The sequence below is a fragment of the Haliotis rubra genome, unplaced genomic scaffold (assembly GCF_003918875.1).
Source record: "Haliotis rubra isolate DU_JTF1 unplaced genomic scaffold, ASM391887v1 Scf72, whole genome shotgun sequence".
In the NCBI taxonomy this organism is placed as follows: Eukaryota; Metazoa; Mollusca; class Gastropoda; order Lepetellida; family Haliotidae; genus Haliotis; species Haliotis rubra.
In genome coordinates, this window is record NW_025767435.1 from 1775141 (window position 1) to 1795404 (window position 20264).

Below are 20264 nucleotides of genomic sequence, written 5' to 3' on the forward strand. Positions count from 1 at the left end.
TAGGAGGATATGTCATCGGGTGTTGACTCTTGTTACTGCTCGGGAATACAACTTGAGGTCAGCACTGTAAATTCTATACAAATCCACAGGAAACATGTTTAGTGTTATCCAAAGGACAAGCTCTGATGCAGACAGTGTAAGATCATATAAGAGTCTTCTTGTCCCTTTTTCAACATCAATGTCAAGCTGCATGTAAATCTTAGAACTGTTTATGCCACAAAGGTTTGAACAGTAAACACCCTGGAACAGTTGCTCCAGCTTGATACTATGTATAGCTTGGGATGGTACCCTGGTGGTCTTCCCAAACAAACAAACAAACAAACTTGTGCTGATAACAGCAGTTTGTCATATTTCTTCCATAAGTAATTTTTTAATATTTTTTTTAGATTTTTATTCATTTCAGATAGGTATACAAAGACAGGGAGTACACAACTCCATGTTAAGGCTGGTTACATATTGACAACAAAGAGTTGCCAAGAGAGAAAATATAGTTACTAGCATACAGAGTCAGGGAGTGCACGACTCCAGCAGCAAACTTCATGGGTTACAGGCATGCTTCCATAAGTAATTAGTCATGGAAATCTTCTCATTGGTGTATTGAGTGTGTGAAAGAATATGTATGTTTCAACACTTTAGGAAGAAAATACTGGATGTGCAAAGGTGTACTGTTATTATTTCCTAAAGCAAGGCAAGGTTAAGGATTGTATGAACAGAATTATCCCGTTTGTGCAGCAAGGTGCTTTAACATTTCTTTTGCTGTTTTTTTTGTTGTGTTTTAAGCTTGAGAAGCAGAGTGAAGCAGCCTGAAAGAGGATGGCCTCACTTGGACCCCATTGCACGAACCCTTGTGAAACTCAACAATGTTGTGATATTGTGATGCTTGTGAATTTGACCAGTTTGTTGGACTGGGTAATATGCCCGCTGTATGTTCTGAGTGAGTGAGTGAGTGAGGTTTTATGCAACAATATTCTAATGTCAGAGGGGGGTCACCAGAAATTGGCTTCACACATTGTACCTATTGAAATCGAACCCAAATCGTCAGTATGGCAAGTGAACGCTCTGACAACAAGGGTACCCCACCCATGTTCTGTAAGTAATCAAGGGGGCGGTGGGGTAGCCTAATGGTTAAAGCGTTGGCTCGTCACGCCGAAGACCCGGGTTCGATTCCCCACATGGGCACAATGTGTGAAGCCCATTTCTGGTGTCCCCCGCCGTGATGTTGCTGGAATATTGCTAAAAGCGGCGTAAAACCAAACTCAGTCAGTCAGTCAGTGTAAGTAATCAAGACAATCTAGTTATTGACATACACATCAGGTTATGCTGTTGGGATACTACTAGGTGCATCAATTAAGTCAATGAGGTGGAACACCTGATCCAGGCAGTCACCTCTTGCAACAAGCATGGCGACAAATTCAAACCGATAACCTCACAAAGGGAGATAAGCATGGGTTGCTGAAGATAAGTTCTAACTCGGATCTTCACAAGATTTTACACTGGTCGCCTGCTCCAGATACAAACTACAGACCATCATTACTGACATTTTTGTTGCATTGTAGGACACCCGAAAGGATGTATTTTGAGGACTTAAACCTCTGGTGTGAGGCCAAGCACCTGGCACACTGCACCACTGGCCTACCCATGTCCACTCCATTTCTGTTCCTGCTTTCATATTTAGAAATTATTGTAACTGAAAGATCCTTTTTGTTCGGCAATAATGAAACAGACGAAATAAAAAACCTACAAAAATAAAATGGTATTTATTTCTAAAACATCACATCACATTTGGCAGTATGGATAACACAGCAATGGCAAGTCCAACATTTTCAAAGGCTGGGGAAACAGTCAAGGTCATTTATAATATTTATTTTGTAATTTTATGATAGCACATAACTGGAAACTCTTCTGTGAATTTCTAAGTGTCTCAAATCTCCATTCTGATGATAAGAAATCCTGCTTCATTTACCACTATTCATTTTGCTCCTGAGCTTGGACATTTCTGAACTCAAGGTCACCATAAATCTACTTGCTATTTCAGTACGGTGATATTGCCATTTCTTTCTATTGTGAAAGACCACTGCAACATATACTGGTATGTAAAGTCAGAATTTCAGGATCCAGTTTCTGGTGACAGGGTGGAGGAGTTCGTGCCACTGTCTCACATAGGTCCTGACTGGGATCAGACAGTTGCATCAGATTTCCTGTAAAATATCAGCAGTTATACTCTCCATACACAAGGAGAACTTGAACAGGCCCTTGACTAGACACTATAGTTTGGCATGAAATGCATGTGGACCCGGTTTGTTGTAAATATCTCTTCATCCAATGACCCAATCGATCTCAAACTGTGCAAGTGGATGTTTTGTCAGACAACCTAATCACATTGTAAATCACCGATTTTATGCATTTGTATTAAAGAATCTGTCTATGTAACTGTCAACAAAATAAACAGCAGAACGCAGAAGGCTTGCAGAGGGAGGGAGCCAATGACCTGTAACAGCGGTAGTGTTGGGTCATAAAGGTAAATGCACGTGCAGTTCATGATAGTTACCTGTGCACTGCACAGTGATAGACCGTTTGGATCATTCACATTGACTACTTCTAGCTGTCATCATGAAAGCTCATTTAGATGATGCTAAACGTTTAATTAGCAATGTGTTTAATTTTTTTTAAAAAGAGAGCAAACGTGGCAAACCGCTTTATAAGGTGTCGGATTACATGAAACATACAACTTTTGCTCTTGGCATGAAAAAGAACATCGTGCTAACAATTGTGAAAAATAAACCAACAAACAATAAACAAAACCTTGTACAAAAAGGTAGGCATCCAAAGTTAGATTCTTTTGACATCAGGGTCATCAGCATAGCTGACCTACATTGACGAACGTTGACCTTTATGACCCAACACTGCCGCTGTTACAGGTCAATGGCTCCCTCCCTCTGCAAGCCTTCTGTTTATTTTGTTGACAGTTACATAGACAGATTCTTTAATACAAATGCATAAAATCGGTGATTTACAATGTGATTAGGTTGTCTGACAAAACATCCACTTGCACAGTTTGAGATCGATTGGGTCATTGGATGAAGAGATATTTACAAAATAACGGGTCCACGTGCATTTCATGCCAAACTATAGTTGACTTTAACACAACTGTATACAATATGTGTGGAAAGTGATGTCGGTGATCAAGTATCCCGAGAATTGTTTGAGTCCACAGATGCAGGAACATGGCTTGACTATTGCTGTATGTTCCTCCTCAGGTATTCTCTGTTGTCTCCCATCGACTGCCATTCATAATATGGCACCTGGGAACAGAAATAAGCACAAACATTATACCGGTACTTCACCAACGCCATATTGCTCAACCAATGCCATATCATTCATAATGCTCCACTGACGCCATATTGCTCAACCAATGCCATATCATTCATAATGCTCCACTGACACCATATTGCTCAACCAATGTCATATCATTCATAATGCTCCACCTACGCCATATTGCTCAACCAATGTCATATCATTCATTACACTCAACCAACGCCATATTGCTCAACCAATGTCATATCATTCATAATGCTCCACCAACGCCATATTGCTCAACCAATGTCATATCATTCATTACACTCAACCAATGCCATATTGCTCAACCAATGCTATATCATTCATAATGCTCCACCTACGCCATATTGCTCAACCAATGTCATATCATTCATAATGCTCCACTGACTCCATATTGCTCAACCAATGCCATATCATTCATTACACTCAACCAACGCCATATTGCTCAACCAATGCCATATCATTCATAATGCTCAACCTACGCCATATTGCTCAACCAATGCCATATCATTCATTACACTCAACCAAACCACATCGCTCAACCAGTTCTGTATCATTACGCTCAGCCAATGCCATGCCGCACAACAGCTACCTACAGCTAAATCACTCCTGACACTCAGACAACACTACATCACTAACGACAACACTACATCACTCACGGCACTCAGCCAACACTATATCACTCATGACACTCAGCCAACACTACATCACTCATGGCACTCAGCCAACACTACATCACTCATGACACTCAGACAACACTACATCACTCCTGACACTCAGCCAACACTACATCACTCATGACAACACTACATCACTCATGACACTCAGCCAACACTACATCACTCATGACACTCAGCCAACACTACATCACTCATGGCACTCAGCCAACACTACATCACTCATGACTCTCAGCCAACACTACATCACTCATGACACTCAGCCAACACTACATCACTCACGGCACTCAGCCAAAACTACATCACTCATGACACTCAGACAACACTACATCACTCATCACGCTCAGCCAACACTACATCACTCATGACACTCAGCCAACACTACATCACTCATTACACTCATTACAACACTACATCACTCATGACACTCAGCCAACACTACATCACTCATGACACTCAGGCAACACTACATCACTCATGACACTCAGACAACACTAAATCACTCATGACACTCAGCCAACACTACATCACTCATGACACTCAGCCAACACTACATCACTCATGACTCAGCCAACTACATCACTCATTACAAACACATATACTCAGTACAACACTACATCACTCATGACACTCAGCCAAAACTACATCACTCATGACACTCAGCCAACACTACATCACTCATGACAACACTACATCACTCATGACGCTCAGCCAACACTACATCACTCCTGACACTCAGACAACACTACATCACTCATGACACTCAGCCAACACTACATCACTCATGACACTCAGACAACACTACATCACTCATGACACTCAGCCAACACTACATCATTCATGACACTCAGACAACACTACATCACTCATGACACTCAGCCAACACTACATCACTCATGACAACACTACATCACTCATTACAACACTACATCACTCATGACACTCAGCCAACAACTACATCACTCATGACACTCAGACAACACTACATCACTCATCACACTCAGCCAACACTACATCACTCATGACACTCATCACTCATTACAACACTGCATCACTCATGACAGCCAACACTACATCACTCATGACACTCAGCCAACACTACATCACTCACACTCAGCCAACACTACATCTCATGCCAACACTACATCACTCAGCCTCATGACACTCAGCCAACACTACATCACTCATGACACTCAGACCACTAACACTCACTGCATCATCTCACTGACACTCAGCACAGACAACACTTCATCACTCATCACTCATTACACTCAGCCAACACACTACATCACTCATGACTGACAACACTACATCACTCATGACTCAGACAATCACTACATCACTCACCTCATGACACTCAGCCAAAACTACATCACTCATGACGCTCAGCCAACACTACATCACTCACAACACTACATCACTCATGACACTCAGACAACACTACATCACTCATGACACTCAGACATACACACTACATCACTCATGACACTCAGCCAACACTACATCCACTCATGACACTCAGCATCATCTCATGACACTCAGCCAACACTACATCACTCATGACAACTACATCACTCATCACTCATTACAACACTACATCACTCATGACAGCCAACTACATCACTCATGACAGACAACACTACATCACTCATGACACTCAGCTAACACTGTCACTCACATCACTCATGACATCAGACAACACTACATCACTCAGCCAACACTACATCACTCATGACACTGACAATGCTCAGCCAACACTACACTACATCACATCATCGCCATGACAGCCAGCACTACATCACTCACACTAGCATCACTCATGACACTCAGACAACACTACATCACTCATGACACTCAGACAACGCTAGGACTGCCTCCGCCAACACACTAGTGGTTAGAGTGTCAGCCAACACTACATCACAGAAGGTCAGCCAACACTCACGATCCCCATGACACTCAGCCATACCAAAAGACGTTAAAATCATGGTAGCTTGTTGGTCCCTGCCTGGCTCGGCATTAATGGGTACAACAACACTGGTCGGCTCGAGTCAGTATACATGTGTCTGGACTGGGGTATTCATGCTTCACTACATCACTCATATCTCAGTGGGCTACATCACTATAAAACCAGCTTCAGTCTGGGCTAGTACAAGCAGCCTGAGCCAACACATCATCGCTGACACACATACACAGCCAACGCATCATGCACGTGCCAACATATGAGCTGACACTCAGACAACGCTACATTTAAAGGGCAAGTGTACCACGAAAATTAACCTTTTGTCTTGCACTTTTTCTTCATAAAAGTGTTTATCAAATCGTTTTATATCCAAACCCGTACATATATCATAAGTAACTAATTTATTATTTATGCGTTATATCAATTCATATTTTCAACATTAACCAAGAGTTCTATGTCCACAATAAACACACCATGGCTTATGTCCCTTGGAAATGGCGTCATTGGTGCCCAAATGATAAGCGAATGGCGTCGTCAGACCTTATTAGACCCATTTCCGTGGTGCAGGTATAGGTGTGGTTCTTGTGTCTCGATCGCAGGCTACTGTTTTAATCCACCTGTTGCCTGGCCGTCAGCTGGCATGTGGTCAGTTCTACACTGTAATGGCGTTGCAGTTTGAAAAAGCGTATACATTGTACTAAATGTGTTACCACGTAACCTAATTGTATAACATATTCAACCTGAGTCGGTAAGCCTTTCCAACAGTATCTCTTTTCATGAAACCTAAAAGCGTATATGAACTATATCTTGCTTGCCATCGTTGAATGTGCGGCATTCTACGTTTGTTACTAAAGTTCTTACATAAATCGTGCGATATGTCACTCCTCTTCCACCTAATTCACTTTGATATCGATGAGTACATATCCAAATACATCACGCAGATAAATGCAATGTGCAGTTTTGAACACTATTTGAAATTCGTTTTCTATGATATCATCCGCTCATTGTAGATAAAATTTACTGAAAATTACATGCACCGTAAATCTCGCCAGTTTTGACACATTACTAAATCACCATTCACTGCGTTTTCGCGTAATTTATGGTATGTCTTAATTCAAATGTCAAATTTTACTGGGACGATTGAATTTAAAAGAAAAGAGCGTGATCATTGTGATCAGCGTTATGTTTGTTGTTGTATGATCGAATCACCAATGCTCGTTCTGAAACATTATCAATGAACCCGAGAATCGCTGAGAACGTTTTGGAAATCGCATAAGCGTCAAAGTGAATTTTCAGTCATATTACATAGTGTTTATAAAATCCGTCACATGTATGTCGGTTATGTTTAGATCCCATAAAATTCAACACCATCTTCCTTACATGATACCCTGAAATTCCTCATACAGTCAAAATAAACTGACAAATGGACACATCACCGATCTGAAGTGTTTCAGTGAAATCTAGCGAAATATATCGAGGATATGAGATGCGCTGTGAAAGAATACTTGTTTGAAATGTATACAAAGCCAATCTCAGATGTGACACTGTGTATCCGTTAAGCCTACTTGTTGCATACAATTGCTCATTAGTTTTAGAACATGCATGGGAAAGGTATCGTAGCAAGCGATAGTTAAATAAAACAGGTGTATTCAATGATTTTCTAGATTCATCACAACATATTATAGTTTTTTGAAGCATGGCGCCATAACTGGCGCAAACTCCGCTGCTTGATGGCGGTACTTCTCTTAATTTCTGACTATTTCCCTTGGTCACAATGAAAACAAAAGAAAATAACAACCAGCAGACTGGCAGAGGTTTTGGACTACTTTCATGTCGCATTTATGCATATATGTTGCTTGAAACAACGAAAATTTCCTTCGAAAACTCCGGTACTTTCGTGTCAGTGAACCGCGCCATTTTGAAAAAGTCGCTTCCGATAGTGATGTCATCACGGACGTCAACATTGTTATACATATTTGGTATTTTCATTGGGCGAGGTTATGAATGAAAATACACCGCGATCAATCCGTCATGCTGCTTACATTTTCTGTTCTTATGCTTCTTCGTATTTTCACAAAATTTTTTTTTCAAGTGATTAATATCAGTATTATTATCTTTGGATTTTGGACTAGACAGGAGACCAGTTTAAAATCAAGTGGCACCAATTACGTCATAATCAAAGGGCGGTAACTCTGGCCTGTTTACCTCGGCAAACAAATACCTCATATTGGCATAACATTTCAGCACTTATTTTGAGGGTTATACTTATATTGTAAGAAAAATAAGTGTATATTTTCAAACATTGGTATTAACTAATTAAAACAGTTCACTTTGATTCACATAAGAATAAATGTGATTTATTAGTGTACACTTCCCCTTTAACCCCACATGGGTACAATGTGAAGCCCATTTCTGGTGTCCCCTGATGTGATATTGTTGGAATATTGCTAAAGCGGCATAAAACTAAACTCAATCAATCAAATGAGAGGGTACAACTAACACTAGCGTAAGTAAACCACAGTTTTATGAACTACAGTCAAATCCCAATGAGTCGAATGCCGTGTCTCTGAATATTATGCATAACTCGGCAGTACCTGTCGGTCCCAACCATTCCCTGTTATAGTTGTCATCATTTGATTTCGGTTACATGAATTCGCCTTCATAAATACACACACACGCGATGACCTCGAGAAGGAAATTTGGTCCCATGAGATTCAAACAACAGCAATCTTGTATACATAAGCCGTAAGTCAGTCAATGAGACGCTGATTGGTGTAGCAAACTGATCCAATTAACAAACCAGCTGCTCACACCTTTCCGCCATTGACGAAAAGGAGTTCAAAAGGCAGATTAGTGGATTTTACGGAAATCCCTGTCTGTGCTAATCAGGACTGGAACTGATAAGGTGCCCCTATTAGTGATAGGGAAATCATTAGGTAAACAAATGCTTAGGTGGAGGAATTAGGAATGGATCATCTTTTTTTTCCTACCCTCATAGACATACCTATGTCTCGAATACATCGATAAGTCGAATTCTATTACTTGGTCCCCAGCCGCATTCGACTCCATCGGATTTGACTGTACTTGGTGCTACAGAATTAAATAAGAAATGAAGTAGGGTGTCGCGATACGAATGTATTGATGCATCGATACATTTTACTGACGATACGATACGCCGATACATGCTTATGTATTGATTCCTTTTAAAACTTTATCGATTCAAATTTTTATGCTATATCCATCTCCTTCCAAAGTCTTGATAGTAAAATTATACTAGACCGCCTCCGATAAATAGATGTAGCTAGCTTTACTTAAAAAATAGGTTGGAAACTAACATCTTTTGTGATTGGCTAGGACTATTTTGATGGACCAATCAGCGAGATGACACTCAGACAACACTACATCACTCATGACACTCAGCCAACACTACATCACTCATGACACTCAGCCAACACTACATCACTCATGACACTCAGACAACACTACATCACTCATGACACTCAGCCAACACTACATCACTCATGACACTCAGCCAACACTACATCACTCATGACGCTCAGCCAACACTACATCACTCATGACATGACTACTCAGCCAACACTACATCACTCATGACACTCAGCCAAACTACATCACTCATCGGCTCACCAACTGCTACTCGCTGACATGACGCCTCAGCCAACACTACATCACTCATGACACTCAGCCAACACTACATCACTCATGACGCTCAGACAACACTACATCACTCATGACACTCAGACAACACTACATCACTCATGACACTCAGCCAACACTACATCACTCATGACACTCAGCCAACACTACATCACTCATGACGCTCAGCCAACACTACATCACTCATGACACTTTCAGCAACACTACATCACTCACGGCACTGATCACTCACACACAGCCAGCACTACATCACTCATGGCGCCAGACAACACTGATCACTTCCTGACACTCAGCCAACATCACTCATGACATGACAACACTACATCACTCATGACAACACTACATCACTCATGATGCTCTCAGCCAACACTATCGGTCATGGCAGCCAACACTACATCACTCATGGCACTCAGCCAACACTACATCACTCATGACACTCAGCCAACACTACATCACTCATGACACTCCAGACAACTACATCACTCATGACGCTCAGCCAACACTACATCACTCATGACGCTCAGCCAACACTACATCACTCATGACGCTCAGCCAACACTACATCACTCATGACACTCAGACAACACTACATCACTCATGACAACACTACATCACTCATGACGCTCAGCCAACACTACATCACTCATGACACTCAGCCAACACTACATCACTCATGACAACACTACATCACTCATGACAGCCAACACTACATCACTCATGACAACTCAGACGCCAACACTACATCACTCATGACGCCAGCCAACACTACATCACTCATGACACTCAGCCAACACTACATCACTCATGACACTCAGACAACACTACATCACTCATGACACTCAGCCAACACTACATCACTCATGACACTCAGACAACACTACATCACTCATGACACTCAGCCAACACTACATCACTCATGACGCTTAGACAGACCAACACTACATCACTCAGACACTCTACATCATGGCACTCTCACATCACTCATCACTCATGACACTCAGACAACACTACATCACTCATGACACTCAGACAACACTACATCACTCATGACACTCAGACAACACTACATCATCATGTCATCACTCATGACACTCCAGACAGACACTACATCACTCATGACACTCAGCACTCAGCCAACACTACATCACTCATGACACTCAGACAACACTACATCACTCATGACACTCAGCCAACACTACATCACTCATTAACCTCAAACAATGCCACATTATTCAAAGAAAGGTTTCTGCTGTTAACCACTATGTCTGCATAACACTGGCTAACTTTTACATGGCTTGGTTGGTCAACTTATTATTTAATCAGATCATGCATTCTGTTAGGTGATAAGGTACAAGGGTGGTGGGGTAGCCTAGTGGTTAAAGCATTGCTCGTCACGACGAAAAGCAGCGTAAACCTAAACTCAATCAATCAAACGAGAGGGTACAACTAACACTAGTGTAAGTAACCAACAGTTTTATGAACTACTTGGTGCTACAGAATTAAATATGAAATGAAGCTTGGATCTCATGTTGCCGGGCAATATTGCAAGGCATTGTTTCACCCTATACACCACATACATACTGGAATAACTTTGTAGCCAAGGATTTCAAGATGGCGTTGTTTGCTGATCTTGTCGTGGCCCAAAGTGTAGCTGTTCAGGGGATAGCTGTCCTTCCCATACCACAGAATAGCCACCCTGAAGTCAGACGACATTATTATTTACAACAACCTTGACAGTGATAAACATATATATTAGATGCTACTGACCAAATTTCATTCTTTGTTTTGAAAGAAGAGCCAGTTGTACTTATGAGTTAAACACACCATATTCCTAATGTATAGCTGGATCACCTGGTTGAATTTGGGCCTGAATGCATTAAATTGGTATGACACACATGTCTCACAAAGAAACAGTTCTAAATTTCAACCACACTGATGTCCCCAAAACTTGAAGTATATGTACACTCTTTAGGTTGATTTTAAGTTTTACTGCCAACATCTACTGCCCTACATACATTGAATGTTCCATTAACTGGAAGTCTACATTTTGTATAAATTTCCTTTTTAATTTATATTTCTTTTATAATTTAAAACACAGATTCAAGTCAAAGTCTAACTAAAACAACAATGCAAATTAAGTGCAGAAAATATGGTGTTGATGCCATTCAAGGGGGATAACTCTAATACTGTTTCTCTGATGAAACGTACCTATCATGATGAAAAGAAATGATATTTCACCTGAACCATTAAGAATTCGAATTATTTAATATATATACTTTGTGATTTAATTATGGAAAATACACAAACTACTCCTTAGGGACTGAAATCAATCCAGTAATTCTGCAAGGAATTTGGTAAATAATTCATTCCTATTTTAAATAATGGATGACTTCCTACACTAAACTCTAGTCTCAACAGACTTCATGTGACTTTTGATATGTTGTTCTGTATACCTCTGATATTCTCGGTCTTCATCGTCTTCCGGAGATATGTGCTTCACAGGTAGACCACTGGCATCCAGCAACACCTCAAAATCTAAATTGCAAAAACTGGCATATTATGTGATGTGTAAACATAATAACTGTCACATTGAGGGAGGGAATGTTTTCACTACTGTGGAGCGTAAGCACTGTTCTTGAAGTAGAACAGGTAAACCCAAAATGGGCATCACACTGCACTGCACACAGCAGTCATGTGTAGAATCGAACATGAAAGTTCAGTGTGATGAGCGAACACTTTAATAATTTGGCCACATGTGACATCCAAGCTTTGAAATTACATATCAAATCACCTGTATTCAACCTGGGATGTAAACTTAGCATAATACAATTAAAGACATCTTGTCTTGAGTTTTATGAACTGCACTGCAGTGATACAAATAAACACTTCAAGCATAATGCCATGGTTACTAGGGGTGTAACGATCCATCGAACCATCGATGGATTGCAATTGTTGAGTCTCCGACAGCAATTAATCGATAATAGAAACGAAATCTATTGATGCATCGATAGTATGTGTGACTATCGATAGTTTAGTAATTGACTTCCGTTGATAACTGCGCAGCACAAAATACAGGAAGTACCAGATTCGTTCACTTTGATTTAGAGTTATCCGGCCCTATTACCTCTCAAACAAACTTGATCTGGGTTTGAAGTTTCAAGTCAGTTATCAAAAGAGACTGAGATTACTTCAACTTGTTAGTATTTCAATTAAACTATACATTCCTTTGGGAAATGACTTCAAATGAGACAATTCAAGGAGAAAATAACTATTGCAATAGTTGGTCGCAATAGTAACTTGCAATAGACTATCGCTATCGCAATAGTTGTTTCTCCCTCAATAGTCACCCCTAATGGTTACGCAGGATCAAGGCTGACCATGCACTATAATGAAATCAATTAATTGATCACAGTGAACCATGTCTCCACATATTACATTAAATGGACTAGAAACACCATGTATGCCCAGTGCACAGCCGTACACCACCCAAGCGAGGTATAAATCTTTGCGAGGGAAAATATATCATTTGTACCCCCGCACCAGAGATAAAGCATGCATCCCTAGCAGGGAGTGAACCATGAACCTGTGGTTTGGATCTACTAGTCAGTACCATGTTAGTAAAATATATGCTTGAATTTCAGTTTGTTTTAAAGTTATATTTACAAAATGAGAGATTTAAACATTCGGTAAGATAAATTTGTTGTAGCATTGTGACAAGGGGTATACAGGGTTTTATGCATCTCTCGTTAGGTTTATAAACCTAACACAGGACACACAAGTGTAGAAGTGAGCAAAGCTCACATACCCCCGCTTCCCACTTTGGGACATGGAAATGACTGATATTGATATATATAATGTGACAAGGATCAGCAGCTCACAAGACTTTCTCTTTGACTCTACTAAACTTTATATAAATGTTAGATAATAGTTCTGGCATGTACTGATTACGGTAATAATTTATGGAAACTAGGTTTTTTTTGTGTTTTCCGTGGAAACCTGACATGTAATTGAACTTGACTGTCTCATGTTACACACAATGGACGTAGATGAAGATTGCTATTTTTTAGCACATGGCATATCTGTGGGTCATGATTAACTTGTGTATTAAGTTTGGTGAACCTAGCATGTATAGTTGCGATGATATGCCGTGGTCAGGTCACCATCAAATACATTTTGCATGTACCTAGCATGAACCTAGCATGTAAACTTTAAGAGATATGCTCTGGACAAAATAATCAAACACATTTGGCACTAAGTCATGTTTCCATGGAAACAGCAAAAATACAATTCATATCTGGATCTACCCCCAAAATCTAGGATCGTTGCTTGATATGTGTACCAAGTTTGATGAAGCTAGCATGTATAGTTTGGAACATCTGCTCGACAAGATGACATCCTCATAGTCACAGCCTAAATTAGTGTTTCCATGGAAACAGCAAAAAACTAAATTCTGAAAAACTTTAAAATAGCAAAAGGCACATCAATGGGTAATGATTAACATGTGTGTAGGAGGCTGTTTGGTGAACCTAGCATGTAAACTTTAAGAGATATGCTCAGTGTGGACAAAATAATCAACATATTTGGCACTAAGTCATGTTTCGTGGGTATGGAAACAGCAAAAATACAATTCATATCTGGATCTACATCTAGGGATCATGCTTGATATGTGTACCAAGTTTGATGAAGCTAGCATGTATAGTTTGGAAGATCTGTCTCGACAAGATGACATCCTCATAGTCACAGCCTAAGTCTGGTTTCCATGGAAACAGCAAAAACTAAATTCTGAAAAAACTTTAAAATAGCAAAAGGCACATCAATGGGTAATGATTACTATGTTCGTGAAGTTTGGTGAACCTAGCATGTAAACTTTAAGAGATATGCTCCGGACAAAGTTTTGGGACGGACGGACCGTGTGTGAACGCTATATACCCCCTTTACTTCAGTGCGCGGGGTATAATAAAACCCTCATACCCCTCATGACAATGCTACAACATATAGTAACTACAGTGTCTATGCACTGCACTGATACCCCCTAAAGAAAACATACAAGCAAAATAGAATGCTTACACTAAAACCAAATTGGTTTACTAGATTGAAACGTAAAAGTGTTTTTGTGTAATGGAGTCCATACCGAGACAGTGATGGTAGGGTGTGTAAACCTTGGTCTGGTAGTACTCTCTGCCTCCTACGGCACCCTTAACCAGCGACTCCAGTTTCCGTGGATACCGGTTGTAGTCTACAACAATTACATACATCAACATGATTAACAGTGACAGGCAGTATTCATCATTTCATGAATTCATTATCTGCTGTCTTCATATTCCCAGGGCATAGAAATGTTAAAAGACAGTTTTTCTAAACACAACAGATACATCAAAAGATAGCTGTTTCAGATGACAGGTATCAATCCCATAAAAGTCCAAGGTTACACCTGGTCGGGTAAGCTACATGACTATTAATGATTACTGACTCGGATAAAAACAGACTTGCCTACCCCCTTTTAAAGAAAATAGTAAGGTCAGCTAAAAAAAATAGTAAGGCAGGTGCATTTGCTAGTAAGGCATGTTAATGTCAAGAAATAAAGGAAAAACATAGATGGTTAAAATCTTAATATAGCGTTTAATAGTCAAAAAGTCAAATGTGGTGCCGATCTAATTGACGTTTTTTTAAAGTCTTTCACTTTGAAATAAACTTTACCAGCACTGTAAGATGCAAAGATTATTTATTTATGATGTTTTTGATGCGACTCCTGTTTTCGGTACTTTATGTACCGTAAATGACTCCGTAAATAGCATGGGCATGTCTATATCTAGTATTCTACCACTTATTTGTAGAAGTCGTAAGGAATTTCAGTATGATTGTAAGGTCGTAATTTAGCACCAAAAATAGTAAGCCTTACGCCAAAATCGTAAGGATAGGCAAGTCTGTAACAACCCTCAACTGAACCTCATTTCCAATCATTACTTGCCCATCCAGCCACAAGATCACATACTTAAACAGACACAGACAGACACGACACTAATTCAAATGTTTGGCAATTCCTTTTTACTACTTAACCTTTGACAGGAATGACCAGAATTATCATCATATTAATATATACACTTGACATGTTATGTGAAACATCAAAATATTACATGAAAAGACATCAAGTATATTATGCACAGCGACCAACATGGTCAGGATATAACCAGAGCTCCAGATAAGATTTAGCTCATGTGGGTACTGTACCCACTGTATTTTTTTGGAGTGGGTATTATTAATGTTGAGTGGGTATTTCATTTTCCGATACCCACTGCTTTCAACGTGCGTTATTTCAGTCATTTTACTCACCTATGTGTTATGTGACTGAGTAAGTTTACTTAGCCGGTATGTTCTGCCTTATGACTATGTCATACCTAATCAAAACCAACTTAAATATAATGGAAATGAGTTCATAAAAAATCACTCATCCTAAATGGACAGTACAGCACTTGTCCTATACTAACAGTACAACTTGATAGCAATCGATGTCTTTTTTATTACGCAAGCGATTTTTAGAAATATATTCCGTACGCATTTGTTATAAACTCTTTGCGTATCTAACATTTTATATGCGTAATTGGTACGCAACAATTATTTTTCAATGCGTAGTTGGAAATTTTATATGCCTATTTTTACCGAATGCGCAGCAGCTTATCTGGGCCTCTGTATAACTATGTGTTTGTTGACCATTAAGTCATTCAATAAAAGTTCCTTGTACATAGCTACTCACGGCTTTCATACTGGATGTAGAAGTCCTTGTGGAACCACGGGATGTCCAACTGAGGGCAGTCAATCACCATGTGTCGGTTCAGAAGCATCATCGGCAATTCCAGAGATTTTTTGGCACCTAATGGTCAGAGAAAGTGATGGGGAACTTAGTTTGAGCAAATTTGAAAATTTTACTATAAATTGTATATTTATATACTTATCTCATGCGATGGATACCGTGAGATAGGATAAGTTTAAAAATTTGAAAATTTTACTATAAATTTTATATTTATATACTTATCTCATGCGATGGATACCGTGAGATAGGATAAGTTTAAAAATTTGAAAATTTTACTATAAATTGTATATTTATATACTTATCTCACGCGATGGATACCGTGAGATAGGATAAGTTTAAAAATAACATTATTATTGTCACAATATCCAGACCTGCTACAATACGGTCCAATCATTGGAACCAGAACACCGTGTTCCGTAATGAGACCATCATAAAAAGTATCTCCACGAGAAAACTCTGGCTGATCTGTGGATTTAACATCAGGGAGAATATTCAGGATGTTCGGCATGATATTTTCAGAGATTGAATAAGCCTGCCTTCATCATGTACTTTAAATCATGAAACTAATGCATGACACAGTTAATTCAAGCATCAATCCCTTGTCAAAAATGCATTATAACATCAATCCCTTGTCAAAAATGCATTATAACAACGAGAGTGTCCCTGCCTTTGAACTATAAAAAGTATCCAACAAACAAAAATACCCAAACAGTAGACTTTGAAGAACTCTTTTGCAATTGCCCTATGTTAGTTTGTTGCTGAATGCCGAACTCAGCGATATTCCACCTATATGACAGCGGTCTGTAAATAATTGAGTCTAGACAATCCCGTGATTAACATCATGAACATCAATCTACGCAGTTGTGATATGATGACATGCAGCATCAACCAAGCCAGCGTGTCTGACCACCCAACCACGTTAGTCACTTCTAACGAAAAGCATGGGTTGCTGGAGACCAATACTAACCCAGATCATCATGGTTTGCAAGTGCCCTATGACACACATGCAAAAATCTGTTTCTGTCCCTGACCTGGCCAGCCATGGGAGACTATCCACAGTCTACCTGTGATTTGTAAGTTGAGATGGTCCATTATAATTATTACCGTAAACCTGTGTTAAATGATTTCTAGGAATTGTAATCAACAATTACATGGGAAAAGATTGATGTCAATCATATGTCCAAAATAGGTGGATGTCATTGTTAGTATAACCATGGTAACCTGAGATCCTGAGATGCTTGACGTCTGCTCTATTAGTGTTTGAATCTAAGGACCCCTAAATCATTAAATCTTAACATGAAAGCTATAACAAGACCCTGTGCTTACTCTTGTACACTGGTAACACTAACCTTCTCGCATCTTGTCAAACATGTGCAGATAGTCCAGACTGAACATTTGGCAGAGCTGCATCTCAGGGTAGATCTGGAATCGACAGAGGTTCAGGGCAAGAGAGGCCTGAACATGGACATCATTCTTCCGGAGAGCGGTATCCATCATCTCAGAGCACACTCCACTGAAGGCCTCCATGTTCTTGGGATTATACCCGACTAAAACAAACCATTCTAGAATCCTGCTTGCAATACTTGGGCTAATCTTCCACCCATAGTCTAGAAAATACATTTCTAAATTCTCCGACACCTGAGGATCACAATACCGAATGTGTTCCAGGGTGTCGAGAAGAGGAGACACTTGGGATGAGGTCAAGTATTTTGTCACCTGCCCCAGGTGAGGCATCAGTACCTGGAGGGGTGTCATATCTTTGCTGGAGCTGTCAAGGTACAATCCCTGGATGATTCGGTTGATCATATCAAACTCCCTCACAGTCTCTAACTTTTCCGACAATTGTTTCTGAAGGCTGAGGTGAAGTTGCAGAACAAGGTTTGGATTTTGTTTCACAAATTGTTGATTTTTTATCCGGATCATTATAGAGCATATCTGCTCTGGATGTAGCCAAGACATATTGGCTCGTAAATTTTTTACAAACTTTTCTGGCAGTTCATCCCTGAGATTTGACAGGATTATGAGAGTGCTGGAATACATTAGTGATCGTCTAAAGAGAGCTCCATCTCCCTGGAGCTGAATGAGTTTCTCCACAAGCTCAGTTCGAATGGTTTCATTTTCAGCTTCCCTTCTTACTAGGAGTCTGAGAACTTTAAGAAATCTCGCCTTGAAAGTAGCTAGATTGTCAAACAGATGTAAAGTTTGTTTTTTGAAATGCCATCATCACATTCTTGTCATCTATCTCTGCGTAAAGGAATATTTCGGCTAGAGAGGAGAGAGCATAGACATCCGCATCTTTCATTTTACTCAGAAGCAGGGGATAGATGCGGGTTTTCACTCGATGAGGTGTTTGAGCAGTGAAGGACTGACACACCTGTACGATATCCCTGATTTCTATTGTGGCTGATGATAATTCAAAGAGGTCCATGCTTCTTTTCTGCAAATCGATTGCTATTGCTCCGTCAAACCTATGAACTAATTTTAAACATCTACAGCATGAAGCAACATCCCCCTGAGTCAAGTCTGTCAATATGATATGGAAGCTGACACACCACATAGTCCACCAATTGATATATCGTCTTCTTGGGTATGGAATGCATTAGGAATAGACGCTTCACATATCTCAGAAGATGTCCTAAAATGTCAGAGTTGGAGACACTTGGCAACTTTTGAAGCATATCGACAACACTAAATAGCAGTCTGCTGGACAGTTGCGAGTTCAACCATGGAGTCTGCGAGATGTGGAACAGACACATATTCCTCACTAGCTCTTCATCAACTGTTTCAAAGCCTTCATCTAGCAGCTCCTGTATTCTCGACATCATCTGTTTAAGTATTTCCTCATCTACATCATTCGCACTCCTCAGACTAGCAGCGAGTGTGGCGAGACTTTTAATGTCCATGCGTCCTATCCTGGTTTGAATCCTATCAAGAAGCTTGCTCACAATCTCGTTTTTCTCCATGCCCAAATACTTTAGATGCAACAGCAAACTCAGGCAGTCCTCATGGGGAATCTCACATGATCGTACAGTTAACTCTCTTAGAAACTCTTGCATGGTCATATGATCAACCACAGGACCGAGGAATGTTTTCACTTCCTTATTTAAAATCATCTGCATCAGTGTTACATCAGGTGAGTTGAAATAAAGCCAGGGTACACTATACAGCTCCCTGTATCTGGCTTTTTGTATGGCTGCAACAATATTGGAGAAGTCCTTCCCAGTAAGTCTACCTGCTTTCAGTTCTCTTTGAATATAATGAAAGATTCTTTCTATTCCAAAATTAGCATCAGGCGTTACTGCATCAGTTGTAGTTTCCTGAAAAACAGAATGTTTTCGAAACATGGACACATGGCTAGCTTTCACCCTATGCCTTTTTTGTAGTGTCCATACATGTTTAGTTTGAACGATGTTGGTTCCAAAGGGAGATAATTCTCTTGCAATGTTAATGTGACACTGTGACGGTCTGTATCTTCTACATATCCCAAACAGAGCTTGCATGTCGGGACACTGATAAAGGTGTGTGTCACTTGCAGTTCATGTTGCTGGAGTAGAGGACTTTACTGTTCAGCCAGCAGTGGGGCTAGCTTTTCAGAAGTGAGTAATCCTTTGGGTTGGGGTGCAGTGCCCTTGTTGATAACTCTGCATCAATGCCTCTGATCATACAGAGGCTCTTACATACTCCTGCCCAACATCCTTATAGTTTACCTGCAATATTAAATAAGACAGTTGCCACTTTAAATATTCACTTGCAGAACAAATGCTGAAGGTGAGTGAAATGGGGCTTAACGTCGTACTTAAGAATA

General features: G+C 40.0%; 1 protein-coding gene across 1 annotated transcript; it reads right to left on the reverse strand.

The window, feature by feature from the left end:
• Positions 1-1738: 1738 nt before the first annotated feature.
• On the reverse strand, positions 1739-19154 carry LOC124259392 (FAST kinase domain-containing protein 1, mitochondrial-like). Its single transcript, XM_046693522.1, is given in 8 exon segments — positions 1739-2266; positions 3131-3302; positions 11233-11347; positions 12105-12186; positions 14783-14887; positions 16403-16519; positions 17809-18680; positions 18682-19154. Coding segments are annotated over 7 exon segments (1695 nt in total). The 5' UTR covers positions 19017-19154; the 3' UTR covers positions 1739-2266; positions 3131-3233.
• Between the last annotated feature and the right edge of the window lie 1110 nt (positions 19155-20264).